Raw genomic sequence first — 18712 nt, 5'->3', positions numbered from 1 at the left:
CTTTTTAAATGAAGTTTATTGCTACTGTAAATGGAAACCATAACTTCCTAAAATAGAAAGCAACTCTAAATTGGAATCCAAATCAAGACAGAGCATTGTTGTTAAAGTTTAATTTAAAATTTATATTTAAACAAATCATGTTATTAAGTTTTTAATTCTTGATGTTCTTGGTCAGAAATGTGTCAGAGTGGTGTTTTAATATTTGATGGCTGTACCTTAATTGTCTAATAAGAAAAGCATACTTAAAATCTCTAAGCTTCCACTTAGCTTTTTGTAAGTGACATATCCTTAAGGGGGAAATGAATATGTGTATTCCTTTGAATGTGTTCATATGAATACACTGATCAAATATGGCTTAATGTACATCAGAAGGTTTTGTCATATGGAATTAAAATTATTCTGTTTGTGTTGGCTTTTTTTTTGAAACTTAAACTTTTACATTGGAAGTTTATGTTCATGTCACATCAGTTTCTTTTTCCACATGGAGAGTTTGATCAGTATAGTGTCTTTTACTTATGTAAAACATTTCTTCAGGAGTCCTTATATCTCACAACTGTGACAGTATAACTGTATGTTAGTTTCTATACCCTTTAAACCATCTAAGGATTTAAAATCTGGTCAACAAAAGCATATTCATCTCAGGAGATGAGAGGATTTTATATATATTGAATGGAAGAACTGTTTTTCTTCAAGTAGTTCTGAAGCGTGTTTCATCTTTTTAAATTAATTTAGTAGGCATTTTTCATTCATGAGCTTTCTATGAACTCTGTGGAAGTATAAAACCAGGACACTTGTGTGGGTTAGCTAGTAACAGTTTTATTTTAATTTTATTTTTACCATTTATAATTTTTTTCATTTATGTATTTTACATCATTGTGTATTGCGGGTAAAATTCCCACCACCAGTTCACCCAGTGAACCTTCACCATAGTTCCTTGTACTCTTCTCTCCCCTGTTTTGATCCCTTCCCCTCTCCCCACCAGATAGTAACATTTTATTTGTGAAATCTTTGTAACAGTTCCTAATAGGAAGACAGGGAGAGAAAATAGATACAGGAAATACCTAGTGCCATTAAACAATTGATGAAGTAGTTATGACAGTAATTGTGGGGATTGTTTATTGTAGTGATTTTTGTGACTTATCAGATGTTAGTCTTGTTTTTCATACATGTAGCAAATGTGTACTTTTTAATTAAACTTTATCTTGAGGTAACTGTAGAGTCACATGCAGCTTTAGGAAATAATACACAGAGAAATCCTGTATGTCCTATATCCAGTTTTCCCAGATGGTAGTATATTATAAAGCTATACTGAAATATAACAAAATATTGACACTGATGAAAAGTAGAACATTTATGTCACATTGCCTTTTTGTACTGATGCCCACTTTGCTCCTCCCACCCACCTCCTTTTAACTCCTGGAAGCATTGTTTTCCATTTCTTTAATCTCGTCATTTCAAGAATATCATACAGTGGGATCATTTATATAACCTTTTGAGGTTAACTTGTTTTACTCTGCTTAATTCTCTGGAGATTCAATAATGTATCAATAATGTATTTTTATTGCTGAGTACTATTCCACAATATGGATGTACCACAGCTTAGTCATTCACCCAATAAAGGACATCTGGGTTGTTTCCATTTGAGGGTTATTATAAATAAAGCAACTATTGAAAATAAAGTGCAACATGTGAATTGTATAATTGCCTGTGTACAGGTTTTGTGTGAACATGGGTCTTAATTTCTCCCAAGTCCTCCCTATTAGGCTCTAGCTGTTATGGTGGCGGTGGGAGCACCATGTTTCTGTGATGTTTGGCTACAGTAGAGTAGTTTCTGTCAAAAGTTTCTGTCTTGCTAAGACTGCTCCTTTCTTTACAAGAGAGCAGGCTTTTCTTGGGGCCTTTTTTTTCTCCCTGTATCTGCCATTTGGCATTTCTAGGTTGCTATCTTCAGCTCCAAGTCTGGGATGGATTAAACCAAAAAAGAAAAAACCCAGAGAACTCACAGTTCTGTTTTCACTGGGTCCCAAAATCCCTAATAGGCTGAGAATAGACAGCCTATTCACAACTTTTCAGTCTTCCTGTATTTTTTTATATATATATATATATATGTTATTTATATGATGTATATAATATATATGTATATAATATATAATGTCCAGGGCTTTTTAGGTATATTTGGCAGAAGTAACAAGGAAAAATAACATTTATCCCATTTTCCTGGTAGTGGAAATCGCCAATACATTTTTAACCTATTTAAGTAGTTGCATCAAATATAGAGCCACTTTTGGAGAAAATGTCCCACATTTCAAATAATATGTGGTACTTTCATTAATACTGTGCTCACAAGGACTGTTGGAAAATGACATCTGTATTGAAACTGAAATTTATTGTTCATAATACTAATGAAAATTTTTCCCCTCTAGGAAATAATGCAAAAGGTGTCCCAAGGCTCCTGACCAGTGAACAAAGATTTGAGAAAGACAGCCAAGCTCATGTTTTCTCCTGATCAAGAAAATCATCCATCTAAAGCACCAGTCAAATATGGTGAACTCATTGTCTTAGGGTAAGGTTTCTTCATCTAATAACATAAAACATTGAATAATATATAGTAACTGGCATCTAGGTTAAAAGTACGTATTTTTAGAATTTATATCCTACTTCCAAAAAGGATTTAAAGCTACGGAGTAATATGATCAAATCAAGAAACTTTCATAATTCTCATATTTATACCATCTCTTATAAACGCTTAAATACTGTATAAACTTGGCCTCACCCTCACCCCCAGTAAGAACAAAGCTTCTTAAGATGAAATGAAAAAGTTTGTCTAAAGTCACATAATCATTCCATTTGTCTTCCCTGTTCCATCTTTTAGAAAAATTGTCTCAGTCCCCTGCCCCTTTAGATCATTTCATGTGGGTTAGTATTTGTTCTTCTGCGCCTCTGAAGTAGTTGCTTTATGCTTGTGGTTCTGTACTTGATGAAAGGAGTTATATAGGCATAACAATATGACTCTGAAACTCACAACCTTGCTGCTTGTTTGCTTTAAAAGTAATGTCATTCATCCAGCCCCCACAGACACAATCTAAAGATTGAGGAAAGATAATTCTATTATTTCAATTTATTCGATCTAAACTTGCCATAATTGTCAAAACAGAGACATAATGTTAATCTGTTAACTGCCGATCCCAGAAACTAGAAATCACAAAATTTACTTTCCTCCTGCTGTTTCTCTTCTGCCTAAAAAGCAGGTCTAGACACTATAACATGTTTTAGAATCAGGTTGGAACGCACTCTTATTTAAGTGAAAATGTGTCCATTGTTTCAGATGAAAGTAAGAAAAATTGGGGAGCTAATACAGAGTTCAAATAGCAAGACTTTGGACAGTCACTTAACTATTCTGGGCCTTAGTTAGCGCTTCTGTAAAATGACAATTAGATGAGATTATCTAAGGCTCTTTGAGACTTGTAATTTTTTTCCTCAAAAGTAGAATTTAAAAGATCATCAACTTAAGAGAGTATATTTCAGCTTTCAATCACATCAATTTTAAAACATTAATAAACCGCTTTTAACGACCAAAAAGCTATTCTAAGTTAAATTCTTCTACTATGAAATTTGAATCATTTGAAGACTAGAGTTTAAAATATATTATATGGTTTAACTGCCTAGCAGAGTCTCAGTTAATCTTTAGCAAAAGTTGTCTCTATATCTGGCTCTCGGTATCTCAAAATCCTAATACTTCTTTCCTACCCTTTAGAAGAAGTAAAGCTAGACGTTGTCAGTTTGTGCTTTTGCTACTTAGAAAAAGAACTTTGACCTGTAGAACACAATAGGGTAGAAAGCCTATCTCCAGAAGAGGAACTCGTGCAACTCAGCAGACAGTGGTGAGGCTCAATGAAGAAACCCCAGTGAGGGCCTCCCCTGGTGGCGCAGTGGTTGAGTGCTGGGCTGCCAAGGTGCCCGCAGCCTCTGCAGCTCAGGTTTGTTCCCCGGCCCCCGGCGAGGGTCCCACCAAAAAAAAAAAAAAAAGGAAAAGAAACCCCAGGGAATTGGTGGAAGCACATAGTCTGGAATGGCCAAATTTTAATGTATTGGGTAAGGAGTTCTACTCTAAATTTTTTAGCAGGACTAGCAAGATTAGCAAGGGCTTCCTCCTGTGGAATTCAGATTGTTTTCTTTTTATTATAGAGTCAGAGTAATTTCTATGTTGACAGTCTTTGAGTAAATGTTCCCTTATCAGCCACCATTATAGGCCAATTTGCAATGCTGCTGTCTTCTAACTTCAAAACTGCCCTTGTTCCCTACCTCATTCCTCACTACCCTCCCACCCCCTACCCACCCACCTCTCTACCCCCCAACTATATTGACCAGATGTTTATGGGAGACCATCAGACCAAAGATTTTGTTGGGGAGTGGGATCAACGAATAAGGAGAAATTATTATTAAGCTACTACTTATATCAAAAAGAAGCAATAAAAAATCAAATAAAAGCATGACAAACACCTAGATTCAAATTTTAGTTTCACTATTGTCGCTTATGTTACCTTCAGAAAATAACTTAATGCCTCTGAAAAACTTAATTCCTCTGAGGAATAATTTAATTCCTAACATGTAAAAATGGAGAGTGAAGCCAGTTTTGCAGTGTTCTTATGAGGATGGATTAAGTGAAAGCATATATGGAAAAGAACCCAATAGTACCTCCTGATACATAGAAAACATCAATTTTTTTTTTTTTTTTAACTTTTCCCCTGTTCAATCCTAGCTTACCTTCAGGACATATATAAGTTGTGATAGAGAAATGCTCATAAGGTCTGGATAACAAAAATACCATTTCTACTTGGCAGGGTCTTAGTTGGATAGGTTTTATCAAAAATGTAAATGTTTATATGTATCTACAAGTAGCTGAGACTTAGCAAGCAAGTCTGAAAATTCCTTATTTCAGAAGTTCAGCAATTTAAAGCATTTGGTTCACAAACGAGATTCTATTTTTAAAAATTCATACTGTACTTTTAAAGGTTATATTAGCACTCACAAATATCCACCTTAAAAAAGTAGAATGAGTCATAAGGCGTTAGGTACCACTAACCAGCTTTTGATTATCTTCAATAAAAGAGAGAAGAAAAATACAGCTAAATCAGAGCTACAGCTAATCCTAAATGTACTCTATGACTTGAAATGTAGCCAGAAGAATCTCATTTTGTATCATACTTAGGCAGCTGCTTAGGATACTTAGGGATCAGCAGTTGCTAAGAGGAATTTGGGATAATTATGTTATGCTAATAGATAATTAATTAGGGGCTGATCCTATAAGGCAGAGCAAAATAATTGTTTTAGAACTGTGTAGTTCTCACAAAAAGATCAGCTAACTTTTTTTTCCCCCCATCAGGTATAATGGGTCTCTCCCAAACGGCGATAGAGGAAGGAGGAAAAGTAGATTTGCTTTGTTTAAAAGACCTAAGGCAAATGGGGTGAAGCCAAGCACTGTGCATATTGCTTGTACTCCTCAGGCTGCAAAGGTAAAAAAAAAAAAAAGGCAAACCAAATTAAGTAACTTGAACTGTACATGTCATTTATATTCTCTAACATGCCCTTCACATTTCTATACAAGAATTTTCCTTTTGTTTGGATGGGAATTGACATTGGAGACATGGTTTTTCCAATGCTGCCATATGGAAGGGGGATCAGAATTTTTTTTTACGACAAACTAGAATTTTTATGTAAAAAATAGATAGAAACATTCCCTTTCCTTATTAAAAAAAGGTGGGTGTGGGCTATGGTTTCATCTAGTATTTAGAATCATGTAGCTGCCTTGAGAAGTAGGGAGTTCCCTCTGTTACTAGAGGAACCTCATCTAGGCTGGACAAGGAAAGTAATGTATGTATATTCAGGTATAGAAGCATGTTTGGATGAGGTCATCTTCTTTAAGGGTGTGTGGATACTCTTTTATTTATTTTTTCATGATCCTCATGGATTTAATTAAGTATAATACCTTGAACAAAGTAGACCTCAGTCATTGTTATATTGAATCAAAACTATAAAAACAAATCCCCAACTCTGTCTACAAGAAAACTTCACAATCTACTGATATATTTACTACCCCCTATTCTTTTCCTACCTAAATATCCAGAGGCCAGGCCACCATTTCAGGACACATGGGCTTTTCCTAGAGTAACAATTAGGAGCAGTTTCAGATCTTTTTATTTCCTGTGAATTCCTCTGCTACCAATTTAATAATACAGACTGAATTTAATACTTTGATGGATGAGTAAAAGTTAGGGTTCTTTGACTTCTGGAAGTATCTTTATCTTTAGCTAAGCATCCCTAGATGTATATTAACTATATGCCCCCAGATATATGATTAATATTACAGCATCTGAGGTATATCTTTATAAGTTAAAAAAAAATGAGAGACAGAAAAATCAGCACATGATGCCCTGTTTTAGATCACCTCTCCAGTCTCTGAAGTTAATTGGATTTTTAGCTTAGATTTTTCAATTTTTTTTTAGCCAGTGTAATGTCTTAAGAAAATAGACCTCAAACCTTGCTGAAATACTACTATTTGAGAACCAATGAATATAGAAAAGCAATAGTTTCTTTTAGATATTTCTCTTGCTCTTTTGCAGAGAAGGGAGGTGTACTGAGCAGGTGAGGGATGTGAGCAGTTTATTTATCTCATTTTTCCTATACTTCCCCACAGGAGTACTCCTGGCATTTTTGGTGTGCCAATTCTTTGTGCAAGACTGTCCGCCTATTTCAGGGTATTTAATGCTCCTGGTCTCCACCTATTAAATGCCATTAAAGCCCTCAAATCATTGTGATGATCCAAAAAATTCATCCATTTATTTCCAGAAGCTCCTTGTGCAGTTAATACTATTTCCTGGTTGAGAACCACAAGGGAACATAAATTCAAACCCCTACCTCTTTTCTTACTTTTTCTTTACACTTCTGCTGTCATCCTCCTAATGTTTTCTTTGTTAGCTCTTTTTAATCTTTACTAGACAATAAAGGGCACTGATTGTTCAGTCTGGTAGTCATCTGGATAAGTGGTTAAACCCTGCCTTCCAGTCCACTGAGAACTTAATTTGATATAGTTCTTATTCTCACTCTAATAACTTTAATAGTTAAAAAACAAACCAAAAAAAAAAAACAGGGTTTAACACAAAAATTTGTGTTTTAAAATCTCTTTAGTCATTAAGAATTAACTTCCAAAATGCTGAGCAGTTACCAGTTGAAAAGTCAATCATTTAATCCTTATGAATACAAAAATGTGTAGAGAAAAATGTTAACAACATGCATGCCCGAGGTTGAATAGCTCTGGAGAAGGGAAATAGGGAGCGGGACATATAAGCAGCCTCCACTATATCTCTTGAGTTAAATTGTTTCTTAAAAAAATCAGAACAAAAGGGTATTATACTTTGATAAAGGTAGGTAGGTAGTACCCAAGTTTTTATTCTCTTTGTACATTAGAAAATTTCCCAGTCTTAATTAATCTTAGAGCACGTGCTTTATTTATTACAGATTAACTGCAGGGTTGTAATTAAGAAGCATTTTTTCATTTAGCCTCTTTACTGTCTAATCACTAATCTTGTGTCTTTATATCTATTTTCCTTTTACGCAGCCATTTTTCCACTTCCTTTGTGCAGGTTTTTTCCCCTTCTGATACTATCTCCTCTTAGATACATAGACAATACCTGAAAACAAAACTGAAAAGTTCTTTTTAGCAATGTTTTTTAAAATTGGGATAAGTCAGAAATACAGTCATAAGCATTGTATCCATTTCCTTTGGTAATGTGTAATCATTCTATGAATTTTTCTGTATCTTGTGCAGCATATGGCAAATACTTCTCTTCCAAAGAATCACAGAATGGTTAGGAAAACCAGTTAGCTGCTTATTGGTTGATTTTATAATTCTGAATTACTTTAAAAGTAAGATTCCTCTTATCTTGCAAGATTTTATATTTTCTTCTTATCAGAACAGTATTGTTTCTGCATGGGATTTGGTTTTGATTAGGAAGACCAGATTTTAATACAATACATATTTTTAATACAGTGAAATTATATTTTTTAGCCTATATAGTATTCTTTTATGCCCCATTCAACCTGAGAAGCTACCATCACAGATGAGGTTATACAAGAGTTATTAATCTCTACCCTAAATTTCAAGAAGAAAATAAGGCATATGTGTAATAAATAGATTAGTCTTTTTAAAATTATTTTATTTGATTGACCTGCCTGCTAATATTTGCTATTAATCTTTCTTTCTTAGGCAATAAGCAACAAGGACCAGCATAGCATATCATACACCTTATCTCGGGCCCAGACCGTGGTGGTTGAGTATACTCATGATAGCAATACTGATATGTTTCAGGTATTACAACATCCTAATTTTTTTTTCTTAAAAACAAATAGTAAAAGCCTTCTGTCAGTAACTCAATGCTTTGGCCACATTAAGAATTATTATATTTTATTATAATATTTTATCTATTATATGTAATATTTTTATACTGATTTCTAAACTCCACATATAAAGTCAGGTAATATGGTTAAGAATTGGACTCTGGGGGGCCTCCCCGGTGGCGCAGCGGTTGAGCGCTGGGTTGCGAAGCTGCCCGCGGCCTCTGCGACGCCGGTTCGATCCCCGGCTGCTCCCCGGCCACCAGAGGAGGGTCCCACATGGCGTGCAGACCTCTCCTGCCGCCCGCTGCTCCCCTCAGCAGTGTACTTCGGTCCTTCTGCCTGCTCTGCTCCCCGCTCTGGCTCTGGTGAATTCTCTCACCCTCCCGCGCTTCTGACTGTACCCAGTGCATGTATAAACAAAAACAAACAAACAAACCAGCAAACAAATAAATAAAAGCATGCCTCTATAAAAAAAAAAAAAAAAAAAAAAAGAATTGGACTCTGAAATCAGATTTCCTGATAAACATTTCTTAGCCACTCTGTACCTCAATTTCCTCTTGTAAAGTGCATGTATAGACTATCCCTCTAATGATTATTGGCAGGCTTAAATGTTCTAGTGCCTATAAAGTGCTCAGAGCTGTGCAAGGTACCTGATAAACACATTGCTGTTAATACTAGTAACTAAAACCATTCTTAGCTATTATCTAAAACAGGAAACCAACAAATATTTGGAGACATTCATGACTTTTAAAAAAATCTTTTCTTGCTACTTCTTTCTACTTTCCTCTATAGGTAACTAAATGTACAGGCAGTTTCTAAGTATTCATATCATACATGTGAAGTCTAACAATTACCTACTTGGCCAAAGCTACTGGAGCAATAAAATTTTTTTCTCATTCTTTGTACCAATTCATTGCTATTTTTATAAACTGTATAGTTTATAGATGTCCTATAAATGACAGGACAACTAAATTCAAATCATAAGCAAAATTCATGATCCTTTCTCCCTTAATATTGGGTTTTATAAGCCTTGAGTTTTTTTGAAACAAGGTTAAATAGGGCATAATTTTGTTCTTGGCCTAATGATTTTTCAATTTTTCTTTATTTTTCAAGATTAAATGAAGGTGGGAAGGTCTGGAGATGTCGCTAATTATAATCAATAGCAAAATGTTTCTTTGAAGTCACTCTCTTCCCCCCACCCTTTTTAATGGAATGCTGAATTTTTTGGAATAGTGGAAATATTTTTCATTTCAAAGGTCTGAGACCATTTCTTTAGGATATTATTATCTTAAAAATAAAGAAAGTAGGCATCCAATCTTAACATTAGTTAAACAGTCAATTTCCCCCTAAAACTATTTCAAACCAGAAAAAGACTTTGTACTTGATGATAGGACCAAAAAAAAACACTATAGCGTTTTTTCTGAAAGTGCTGATTTGAGAAGGTTTTTTTTTTGTTTTTTTTTTTTAAAGATTTATTTATTTATTTATACAAGCACTGGGTACAGTCAGAAGCACGGGAGGGTGAGAGAATTCACCAGAGCCAGAGCGGGGAACAGAACAAGCAGACTGACGAAGTACACTGGTGAGGGGAGCAGCGGGCGCGGCAGGAGAGATTTGCGTGCCATGTGGGACCCTCGCCGACGGCTGGGCATCGAGCTGATGCTGCAGAGTTCTGTGGGCAGCTTCGCAGCCCAGCGCTCAACCGCTGCACCACCGGGGAGGCCCTGATTTGAGAAGTTCTTAAGACTCTGCTATGCAAAGAATGACTTTTAAGAGTCATCTTTGTTAAAGCCCTTCGGTATTTTTTTCACATATTCTTCAGTTTTATGAAATAACTTCATAACAAAAACATTAATGAACTAATCATTTCTAAATACTTATTTTAAAACCCCATGACACTTGCCACTTTGGTTATCTTTTCTACTAAGTTCCTTTTTTTTTTCTTCCAACTTTTATCCTTCAAAATGAAATTATTTATTAACTAGCATCTCTGAAGATGTTTTTAATTCATTGACATGTCACCCACCAGAACTCTTCATAGAAACTGGGGGCCTTTTCTCTCTGAAATATGGCCAAGAACCAGGAAAAAATATAAAAGACTTCTAGGTATATAAAGTCCATATTCCACAGTCCATGCACTGACATTTCTTTTCAAGAACCTTTGGCAATACTATTTTCTGAAGTTGGTTATTTGATTTCTCAGCTCATAGCAAAGTGAACTGTTAGAGGAAAGGAAAGCTGCTACAAACAAGTATGCCCAGTAGTAAGAAGTGTTAGCTGACAACCTGACAGAAAAGATACAAAAAAAATGTGAAGACCTCAATTCAAGACTATATATTCCCTTAACATAGGATACTTATTTTTGTACTCCTTTATAGTACCTAAAGACATCACTGCGTTTCAGCTTAATATGAATGGTATCCACTGTGTAATGTTCTGGAGTCATCAAAAATACATACGTCACTTATGTATTTACTGTATATTCTGTTAAAGAAAGTAGAATAATATGTGGTAGACATGTTTCTAGGCAAAGGGTGAAAATTAAAATTAGCAGTCATCTAGAAAACTCAGTTATCCCAAATTATGTACTTCCTGAAGTTTTCCTGTATCTTGAGTCATAAGTTCTCACTTAATTCATGTGTTTTAAGGAATTACTGCATCAGAGGAAGCCTGACAGACTCGTTTTCAAGAGTATAGCTGTCTCTAGAGTTAAGGAGTGAAGACTTAAGATGAGGTCAAGCTTTAGAAGTTTCAGAGATTTAATTGTGCCTTTTGTGAATGGATTTTTCTACTGTGCTCTTTTGAATAGGTTTATAGATATTTCTTTTTCCCTTAGATTGGTCGGTCGACTGAAAGTCCCATTGATTTTGTAGTAACTGACACAGTTCCTGGAAGTCAAAGTAATTCTGATACACAGTCAGTTCAGAGCACTATATCAAGATTTGCTTGTAGAATCATATGTGAACGGAATCCCCCCTTTACAGCACGGATTTATGCTGCAGGATTTGACTCATCAAAAAACATCTTTCTTGGGGTAAAAAGCTTTTTTCCCCTAAATGATACATTGTTATATAACCACTTCTATTTCCAAATTATAAATAAGTAGAAACTTATTTTTCTTACTCCTACTAGGAGAAGGCTGCAAAATGGAAGACTGCAGATGGGCAGATGGATGGCTTGACCACCAATGGTGTCTTGGTTATGCATCCACGTAATGGGTTCACAGAAGACTCTAAGCCTGGAATATGGAGAGAAATATCAGTGTGTGGAAATGTATTCAGCCTGCGTGAAACCAGATCAGCTCAACAGAGAGGAAAAATGGTAAGTACTCAGATGTAGTTTTTCGTTTAGCTATAATTAACGTATAAGGTGAGATGGGCTAAATGCATTACATATACGCCCCAAAACTATTAAACCTTTCGCTGACAGAGTTCAAAGTGTCTCAGTGATTACCAAAAACTATACTAGAGGATGATATTTTAATGTTTCAATTTGGACTCCAAAAATGTGTTCTTCTTTCATATTATGTTAATATATTTTTAGTCTAAGCTTTTCCAAATTAAGCAGCACTTTTTATTTTCTAATTGTATCTGTATACATGGCCATGAGGTTACCTAATTGGAAATATTAGACTTACTGATTAATTAGCCAGATGTTTCTAATCATAAATTGTCTTTAAAGATGAAGCGATGCAGTCAGTATTTTTTCTTCAGTTTTCAAACTTATATTTTCCATGACTGCCATTAGAGTTTCTTAAGTATGTAGTAACTGTGATAGGAAATCCCAGTTCCTCAATAAGGAACATGTAAAGGCAAAACTGCTAGTAAAAATCCAAAATACAGTGGTGAATGTATTTGTTCTTGCTTCCTGCAGGTGGAAATTGAAACCAATCAGTTACAAGATGGCTCGTTAATTGATCTCTGTGGTGCAACGTTGCTGTGGCGTACTGCAGAAGGCCTTTCCCACACTCCTACGGTGAAACATTTAGAAGCTTTAAGACAGGAAATCAATGCAGCAAGACCTCAGTGCCCTGTAGGGTTCAACACACTAGCATTTCCTAGTATGAAGAGGAAAGATGTTGTCGATGAAAAACAACCATGGGTGTATCTAAACTGTGGCCATGTGCACGGCTATCATAACTGGGGAAACAAAGAAGAACGTGATGGAAAAGATCGTGAATGTCCTATGTGTAGGTCTGTTGGTCCCTATGTACCTCTGTGGCTTGGATGTGAAGCTGGATTTTATGTGGACGCCGGCCCTCCAACCCATGCGTTTAGCCCATGCGGGCATGTGTGTTCAGAAAAGACAACTGCCTATTGGTCCCAGATCCCACTTCCTCATGGTACTCATACTTTTCATGCAGCCTGTCCCTTTTGTGCACATCAGTTGGCTGGTGAACAAGGCTACATCAGACTTATTTTCCAAGGACCTCTAGACTAACAGACAGTTGTCCTTCAGGACTGCATTATAAATTTATAAGCTAAGAGAGTTGGATTTTCCAACCTGTTGTCCACGTCACAGTTTCTCTGCTCTGATTATTTGCATTAAGATGATGAATTTTTTAAAACATTTATAACAAATAGTAGCAATTTATGAGCAAATATCTGGGAAACTCAACAAAGGAATTTCTGAAAGTACCAGACTTCTGAATTCTGAGTTTTGAAAATATATTTTGAGGAGAAAAAGACATAGTCTAATTTGATGCCTTCATTTTAGTGTTTTTGAATCACCCATCCTCAGTGTTGAAAAATTGTTTTTGTATAACTGAGGGTATTGTTGGTTCAAACTATGTTAGTTTACAGTTTGTTGCAAACATTGTAAAATACAGCAACATGTATATTAACTTTTTCTATTTATCTTTACTAGGGAAAATATCTTAGAATGTTCTTGATAGAGTAGCATGGTAACAATGGTGTCACACTACTCGGTGTGATGGTAGTTTAGTGAGCATAGCTCAAGGATTTGCAAGGTTAGGAAGAAAGGCAAGAGAGCTCTCCCCACCCCATCTCAATATGGAATTTAATAAATTACAATACTTTGTAAAATCGAATTCATATTAATTACCATTGTGTAAAAGGTGTTTGTTTTTAACCACATTGAAGATAATCAGGAAAAAATTTTTTCCTTAATGTTTCTCTGAAGTGTAGTACTATAACAAAAATTTAATGCTAAAAAATATTTTATATGCGCCTTTGAATATGCAATTTAATCTAGATTATCTATTTTTCTCCCATGATAATTAATCTGTTTTTAGTATCACAACATTTGGCAAGTTTATTTTTTAGATATAAACTGTGGTTCATCTGTTCACTGTTCAGGGGGAAAAAAATCATTCTCATGAGAAAAAGCATAAATTAACAGAAAAGGAAAAGTGGTTTGATTTGCTTTTAGAAAAAGAAATGCCTAATTAATTACTCTATATTTGGCTTATCCACACATTAGAAAATTAGAGAGAAAGGATTGGATGACAGTAGTGCCTCCCCCTTTTTTAATCTAAAAGACCAGCCTTAACCATGGCTTGAATCCTAAAGCGAGTTGCCACAGTGTGACTCCAAAAAATGTTTGGTTGGCAGATGAGCACCAATGACAGCAGAATGGAGGGACATATTTGCATGGTCTCTTTTTTTTCTCTAATTCAGTTAAGTTCTTTGGGAAGCAAGAAAAGGTTTATTTTCCCTCCCACCTCACTTATTTTTTGCTTATTTTTAATGTACCACAAGAAAAGTAGAAGTTGCACTACATCAAGAAATCAATACACTTCTTGATTAGACGGGATCCTTTTTAATCTCTTGTTTTCCTTTAGTTTGAAAAGTTGTATATTAATTGTAGCAAATTTTTGTATGTGGTAGCATAGCTTTAATTTATCCTTTTACAAAGCTGTTCTGAATTTTCTTTTTGTTTTAAAAAAAACAACTTGTTGCTTAGAAGCCATGAGCTGTTTTGTTTTACTTCAACTTGTCAAAATTCCTTGTTTTTAAAAATGATCATTTGGGTTCACTCAGGAAATGCATGTCAGGAAACTTGTATTATAAGTTTACTAGTTGTGATATATCAGTAACTGCTGTTACCCCTTTTTCAAAGAAATATTAATTGATTTTGAAGTTTTCTAGATCGTCACATGTTTGGTGACTAATTCAAGGAAATCAAATCCTGTGTTGTATTTGTTCTAGTCATTTCTATTCAGGCTATATATTGTAGCTAATTTTTATTTGCAATTAATTTATTCAAACTAAGTAAATACTTTCAAAATAGATTTTTGAATTTGTCTCTGTCAGTTCATTTTTACACTTAAGTACTGGAAACCAGAAGTGAAAATTCATGGATAGATCTATCACACACTCAAAATATTTATTTGAAATAGATGAGAAGTTTGTGTTTACTGTAAATCTAAATCTCTGGATCTTTTGCCAGAAGCATCTCTTAATTATTAATAAAGGAACTTTGTTTAGTGGTTAACAAATTGTTAAGTCCTGCTTAGAGAGTTGGCTCTTTGCAAGTTATATACTAAGCTATTAAGTAGTGCCTCGGTGCCCATAAAAAGTTCATGTTCTTCCTGAAATTTTGAATTTCCTCCTACCGACTGAGAAAAATCTGGTTCATTTTCTATCAAATTCAAGTTTTGAAAACTCAGATAATTTAAATTATTATTTGGGTATTTTTCTGTTCAAGTGTTTTGAATAGTCTGTCATTTTGCTAATGCCTAATAGGATACTTTTAACTTATTTAGTTGTATTAAGAGAGTGTCAGTATTCTGGCTAATGGGGAAAAAGTTGCATTTGGGGCTCCTGTATACACTCTCAAGGAAGGTAATCTTCATGGCTTAACTCTTTTATCAAAGCAATCTTAATGTTTAAATGTTCTTTAATTTATACAGGAAATAAACATTCCCTTCATCTAAAATGTTAGAATCATGAAGCAGGCAAGACAGGGTAGCTGTCAGAGGGGGAGAGTCTTTTCCCAGGTTATCTTGAAGCTTCAATTGCTTATTTCCATTGATAGAAAAATCTCCTAGTATATGTAAAGAAAGAATAAAAAATAATTTAAATATATAATTACACCTCACTTTTGCATACTCCCACTCTGGCACATAGACTGAGTGCAGCAGTGAGAATCCACCCATTATTTCTTTGAATTTATAAGATCAATATAATTCTAATTCTTTTGGCTCCATATCCCTATGTATCATCTTGTGCTGCCCCACTTTAAAGATTTCTGGTGAAAAGACCAGTGATCTATCCCTGTGTGTTAATATTCTAAGTATTAGCCCTATAGAAAATCAGATCACCAAAATAGTACATAACTATATTATTCTGACTTGTCCCCAATGCTACCTTCAGAATTATTCCTTAATTAGCATTGTCCCCAATGCTACTTTCAGAATTATACCTTAAGGCCATGCCCTCAAATTTTGTACATTTATTCTGACAATAGGTCTTTGAATATCTACTATGCACCAAGACCTGGTGTAACCATTGGGTGATATGGCAGGGGAAAATAAATTGCTGTCTTCATGAGGTCTGTTCTCTAGGGGGAGAGAGAGAAATGAACAAGAGAAAGAAAAGATACAGTATGACTGACAGTAAACAAGGCTGAAGGGACAAGTAATATAGGAGAGATACAAAAGGCCATGTGTGGTGGTGAGTGTGTGTGTGTTTGAAATATCAAATATCACTGGAAAGGTGATAATTGGGTAAGGGACTGTAGAGAGTAGTTACTTAGGAAAAGAGCATTAAGGAAGAGAGATAAGCAATTGGACAGGTCCTCAGGTAGAAGCATGTTCGGTATGTTACTATAATAAAGAGTCCAGTGCAGCTATGGGGGGCAGGGTGAGGGGGGAAGAAGTAAGGTCAAAGAGGTAAAGTGACAGGTGAATTAGGAAGTGGGTATGAAACAATGTGGAGGCCCTCCTAAGACTTTTGAATTTTATTCTAAGTGAGATGGGAACTATAGGAAGGGAGTGACATGATCTAACTTGTATTTTAATAAGGCTCCAAAGTGGAATGAACTGAAGCCAGGGAGATCAATTAGGAGGCCACTGCAGCAAACCTGGAGAGAAATGATAGTGACTTGTATTAAAGTTGGTGGCAGTGGAAATAGTTGAAAAGTGACCAAAACTTGGATATGTTTTACACTTGATTTTAGCCAAAAGGCCGAGAAGCGATAACTGGATGTTTTAAAGGCAAAACTGACAATATTTGCTGGCAGAACAGATAGGGGGTGTGCAAGAAGAATCATGACACAGCTAGCTCAGTTAACCTGAGTGACTGGAAGGAATTGTCATTACTGAAGTAGAGAAGATTCTGAGAAGATTACAAGCTGGTTTACACAGTTGTGGAATAAACTAAATCTTGGACATTATATTGAGATTCCTCTTAGAAGAGAGATTTGCCAAAGGTAAGCTGCCTCTGCTTTTTTTCCTGCCCTTTTTTTTTAAACTGTCATCAAAGTTCTCCATCATGACTGGGGTTCTCCATACACCCTGTGCTAACTTAACAAGCAAGCAAAAAACTGCTCTTCCTGACCAGCGGAGGATGGCCTTTCATTGAAATATTGGTTTGGAGCACTTCTCAGGTCTCTCTCTCTTTATTTTCACTGCCCTCTAAGGAAATGAAGTTCTGTTTCAACTGCAGTAGTGTCCTCTAGCCAAGTGTTTGTTTGACAGAGTTTGTTTTTCTCCCTTTTCACGCAAATGTACACCTTTACCCCAGTTCATCTTTTTTTTTAAAAAGTCCTCAGTTTTATTGAATCTTAATATATTGCTGCTTCAGATCTTTTGTTGCAGTGGCAGAGCACAAGTTGCTTTTTTTTTTTAAATCAAATGTGTATGGAAAACAATTCTTGAACCTATTTTATAAAAGTTTAGATTTTAATACCCAGTTTCCTTAAGGAAATATTATTGTATTTGATAATATTGTCAGCAGAAAATGGATAAATATCAAAAGAATTTTCCTAGCAATTATTGCAAACTATCATGTCCACATATTCTGTTAGATAATGTGATCGGATTATTGGCTTCTTTACACTGACATTAGATTACGAACCCCACTATGTATGTTAAACCACAGCATAAAAAAAATTCCTCACAGGGCCTCCATGGTGGCGCAACTGTCACCAGCCACTGCAGCAGGAGTTCGATCCCCGGCCAGGCAAAGAGCAATGCCCATGGTGCAGCAGACCTTTCCTGTCTCTCCTGCTGCTCTCCTCAGCAGTATATTTCAGTCAGTCTACCTGTTCTGCTCCCCACTCTCTCTGGTGAATTCTCTCACTCCCCTGCACCTCTGGTCTACACCCCAGTTCTTGTATGTATAAGTAAATAAATCTTTAAAAAAAATAAACCCTCACAGCTAATATTGGAGTTTTTGCTATGTGTCAAGCACTGTTCTAAATATACCATTATAAGGATATTACTGATATTACTTAAGATGCAAAGCAAGCCTATAAAATGGGAACTACTGTCTCCATTTTGCATAGGAACAGGCACAGCAATGTCTGGTAACTTGCTCACAGTTCACACAGCTGTAATTACAGGAAACCAGCATTTGAACCGTGGAGGTCTTGCTGCATATCTGCACCATTTTCCTGCTCCAGTTTTTTTTTTTTTTTTTAAACGTTTGTTTATTTATTTATTTGTTTGTTTGTTTGTTTATTTATACAAGCACTGGGTACAGTCAGAAACGCGGGAGGGTGAGAGAATTCACCAGAGCCAGAGGGGGGAGCAGAGCAGGCAGAAGGATGGAAGTACACTGCTGAGGGGAGCAGCGGGCGGCAGGAGAGGTCTGCGCGCCATGTGGGACCCTCCTCCGGTGGCCGGGGAGTAGCCAGGGATCGAACTGGCACTGTAGAGGCTGCGGGCAGCTTCGCAACCCAGCGCTCAACTGCTGCGCCACCAGAGGAGGCCCTGCTCCAGTTTTTTGAGTGGAATTTGAAATTATCTCCTTACCACAATTTTTCAAAAATGATGTAAAGTGGTTTACAAAAATTAGAATTAAGAGTAAACATCAATAGCAGAATTTTTTTTTTTAGATTATTTTATTATGCATACAAGATCTGGGGTACAGGCCAGAGGTGTGGGGGGGTGGGTTAGAGGATTCACCAGAGACAGAGTGGGGTGCAGAACAGGCAGAATGACTGAAATACACTCTGAGGGGAGCAGTGGGCATGTCAGGAGAGATCTGCCGTGCCATGTGGGAGATCTGCTGTGCCAGGGGATTGAACTCATGCTGCAGTGGCTGCAGATAGCTTCATAGGTTGCGTCTTAACCCCTTGTGCCACCAGGGAGGCCCCAAGCAGATTTTTTTTTAAAGAACACAAGAAAAAA

At 35.9% G+C, this 18712-nt stretch overlaps 1 protein-coding gene across 1 annotated transcript in view; it reads left to right on the top strand.

Annotated features, from left to right (window-relative positions):
• Positions 1 to 14645, top strand: part of PELI1 (pellino E3 ubiquitin protein ligase 1) — a 49247-nt gene extending 34602 nt beyond the window's left edge. Inside the window, exons 2-7 of the mRNA XM_037527487.2 lie at positions 2424 to 2563; positions 5384 to 5513; positions 8264 to 8365; positions 11231 to 11428; positions 11527 to 11715; positions 12268 to 14645. Of these exons, the coding sequence (XP_037383384.1) occupies positions 2493 to 2563; positions 5384 to 5513; positions 8264 to 8365; positions 11231 to 11428; positions 11527 to 11715; positions 12268 to 12834 (1257 nt within the window). The 5' untranslated portion in view covers positions 2424 to 2492 and the 3' untranslated portion in view covers positions 12835 to 14645. The remainder of the gene's footprint in view (positions 1 to 2423; positions 2564 to 5383; positions 5514 to 8263; positions 8366 to 11230; positions 11429 to 11526; positions 11716 to 12267) is intronic.
• Positions 14646 to 18712: the final 4067 nt, after the last annotated feature.

This window comes from Talpa occidentalis, unplaced genomic scaffold, assembly GCF_014898055.3.
Source record: "Talpa occidentalis isolate TD23 unplaced genomic scaffold, MPIMG_talOcc4v2.1 talOcc4.5, whole genome shotgun sequence".
NCBI classification, from domain to species: Eukaryota; Metazoa; Chordata; class Mammalia; order Eulipotyphla; family Talpidae; genus Talpa; species Talpa occidentalis.
The sequence above is the reverse complement of the archived record's forward strand: the minus strand, read 5'-3'. Positions and strand labels throughout refer to the sequence as shown.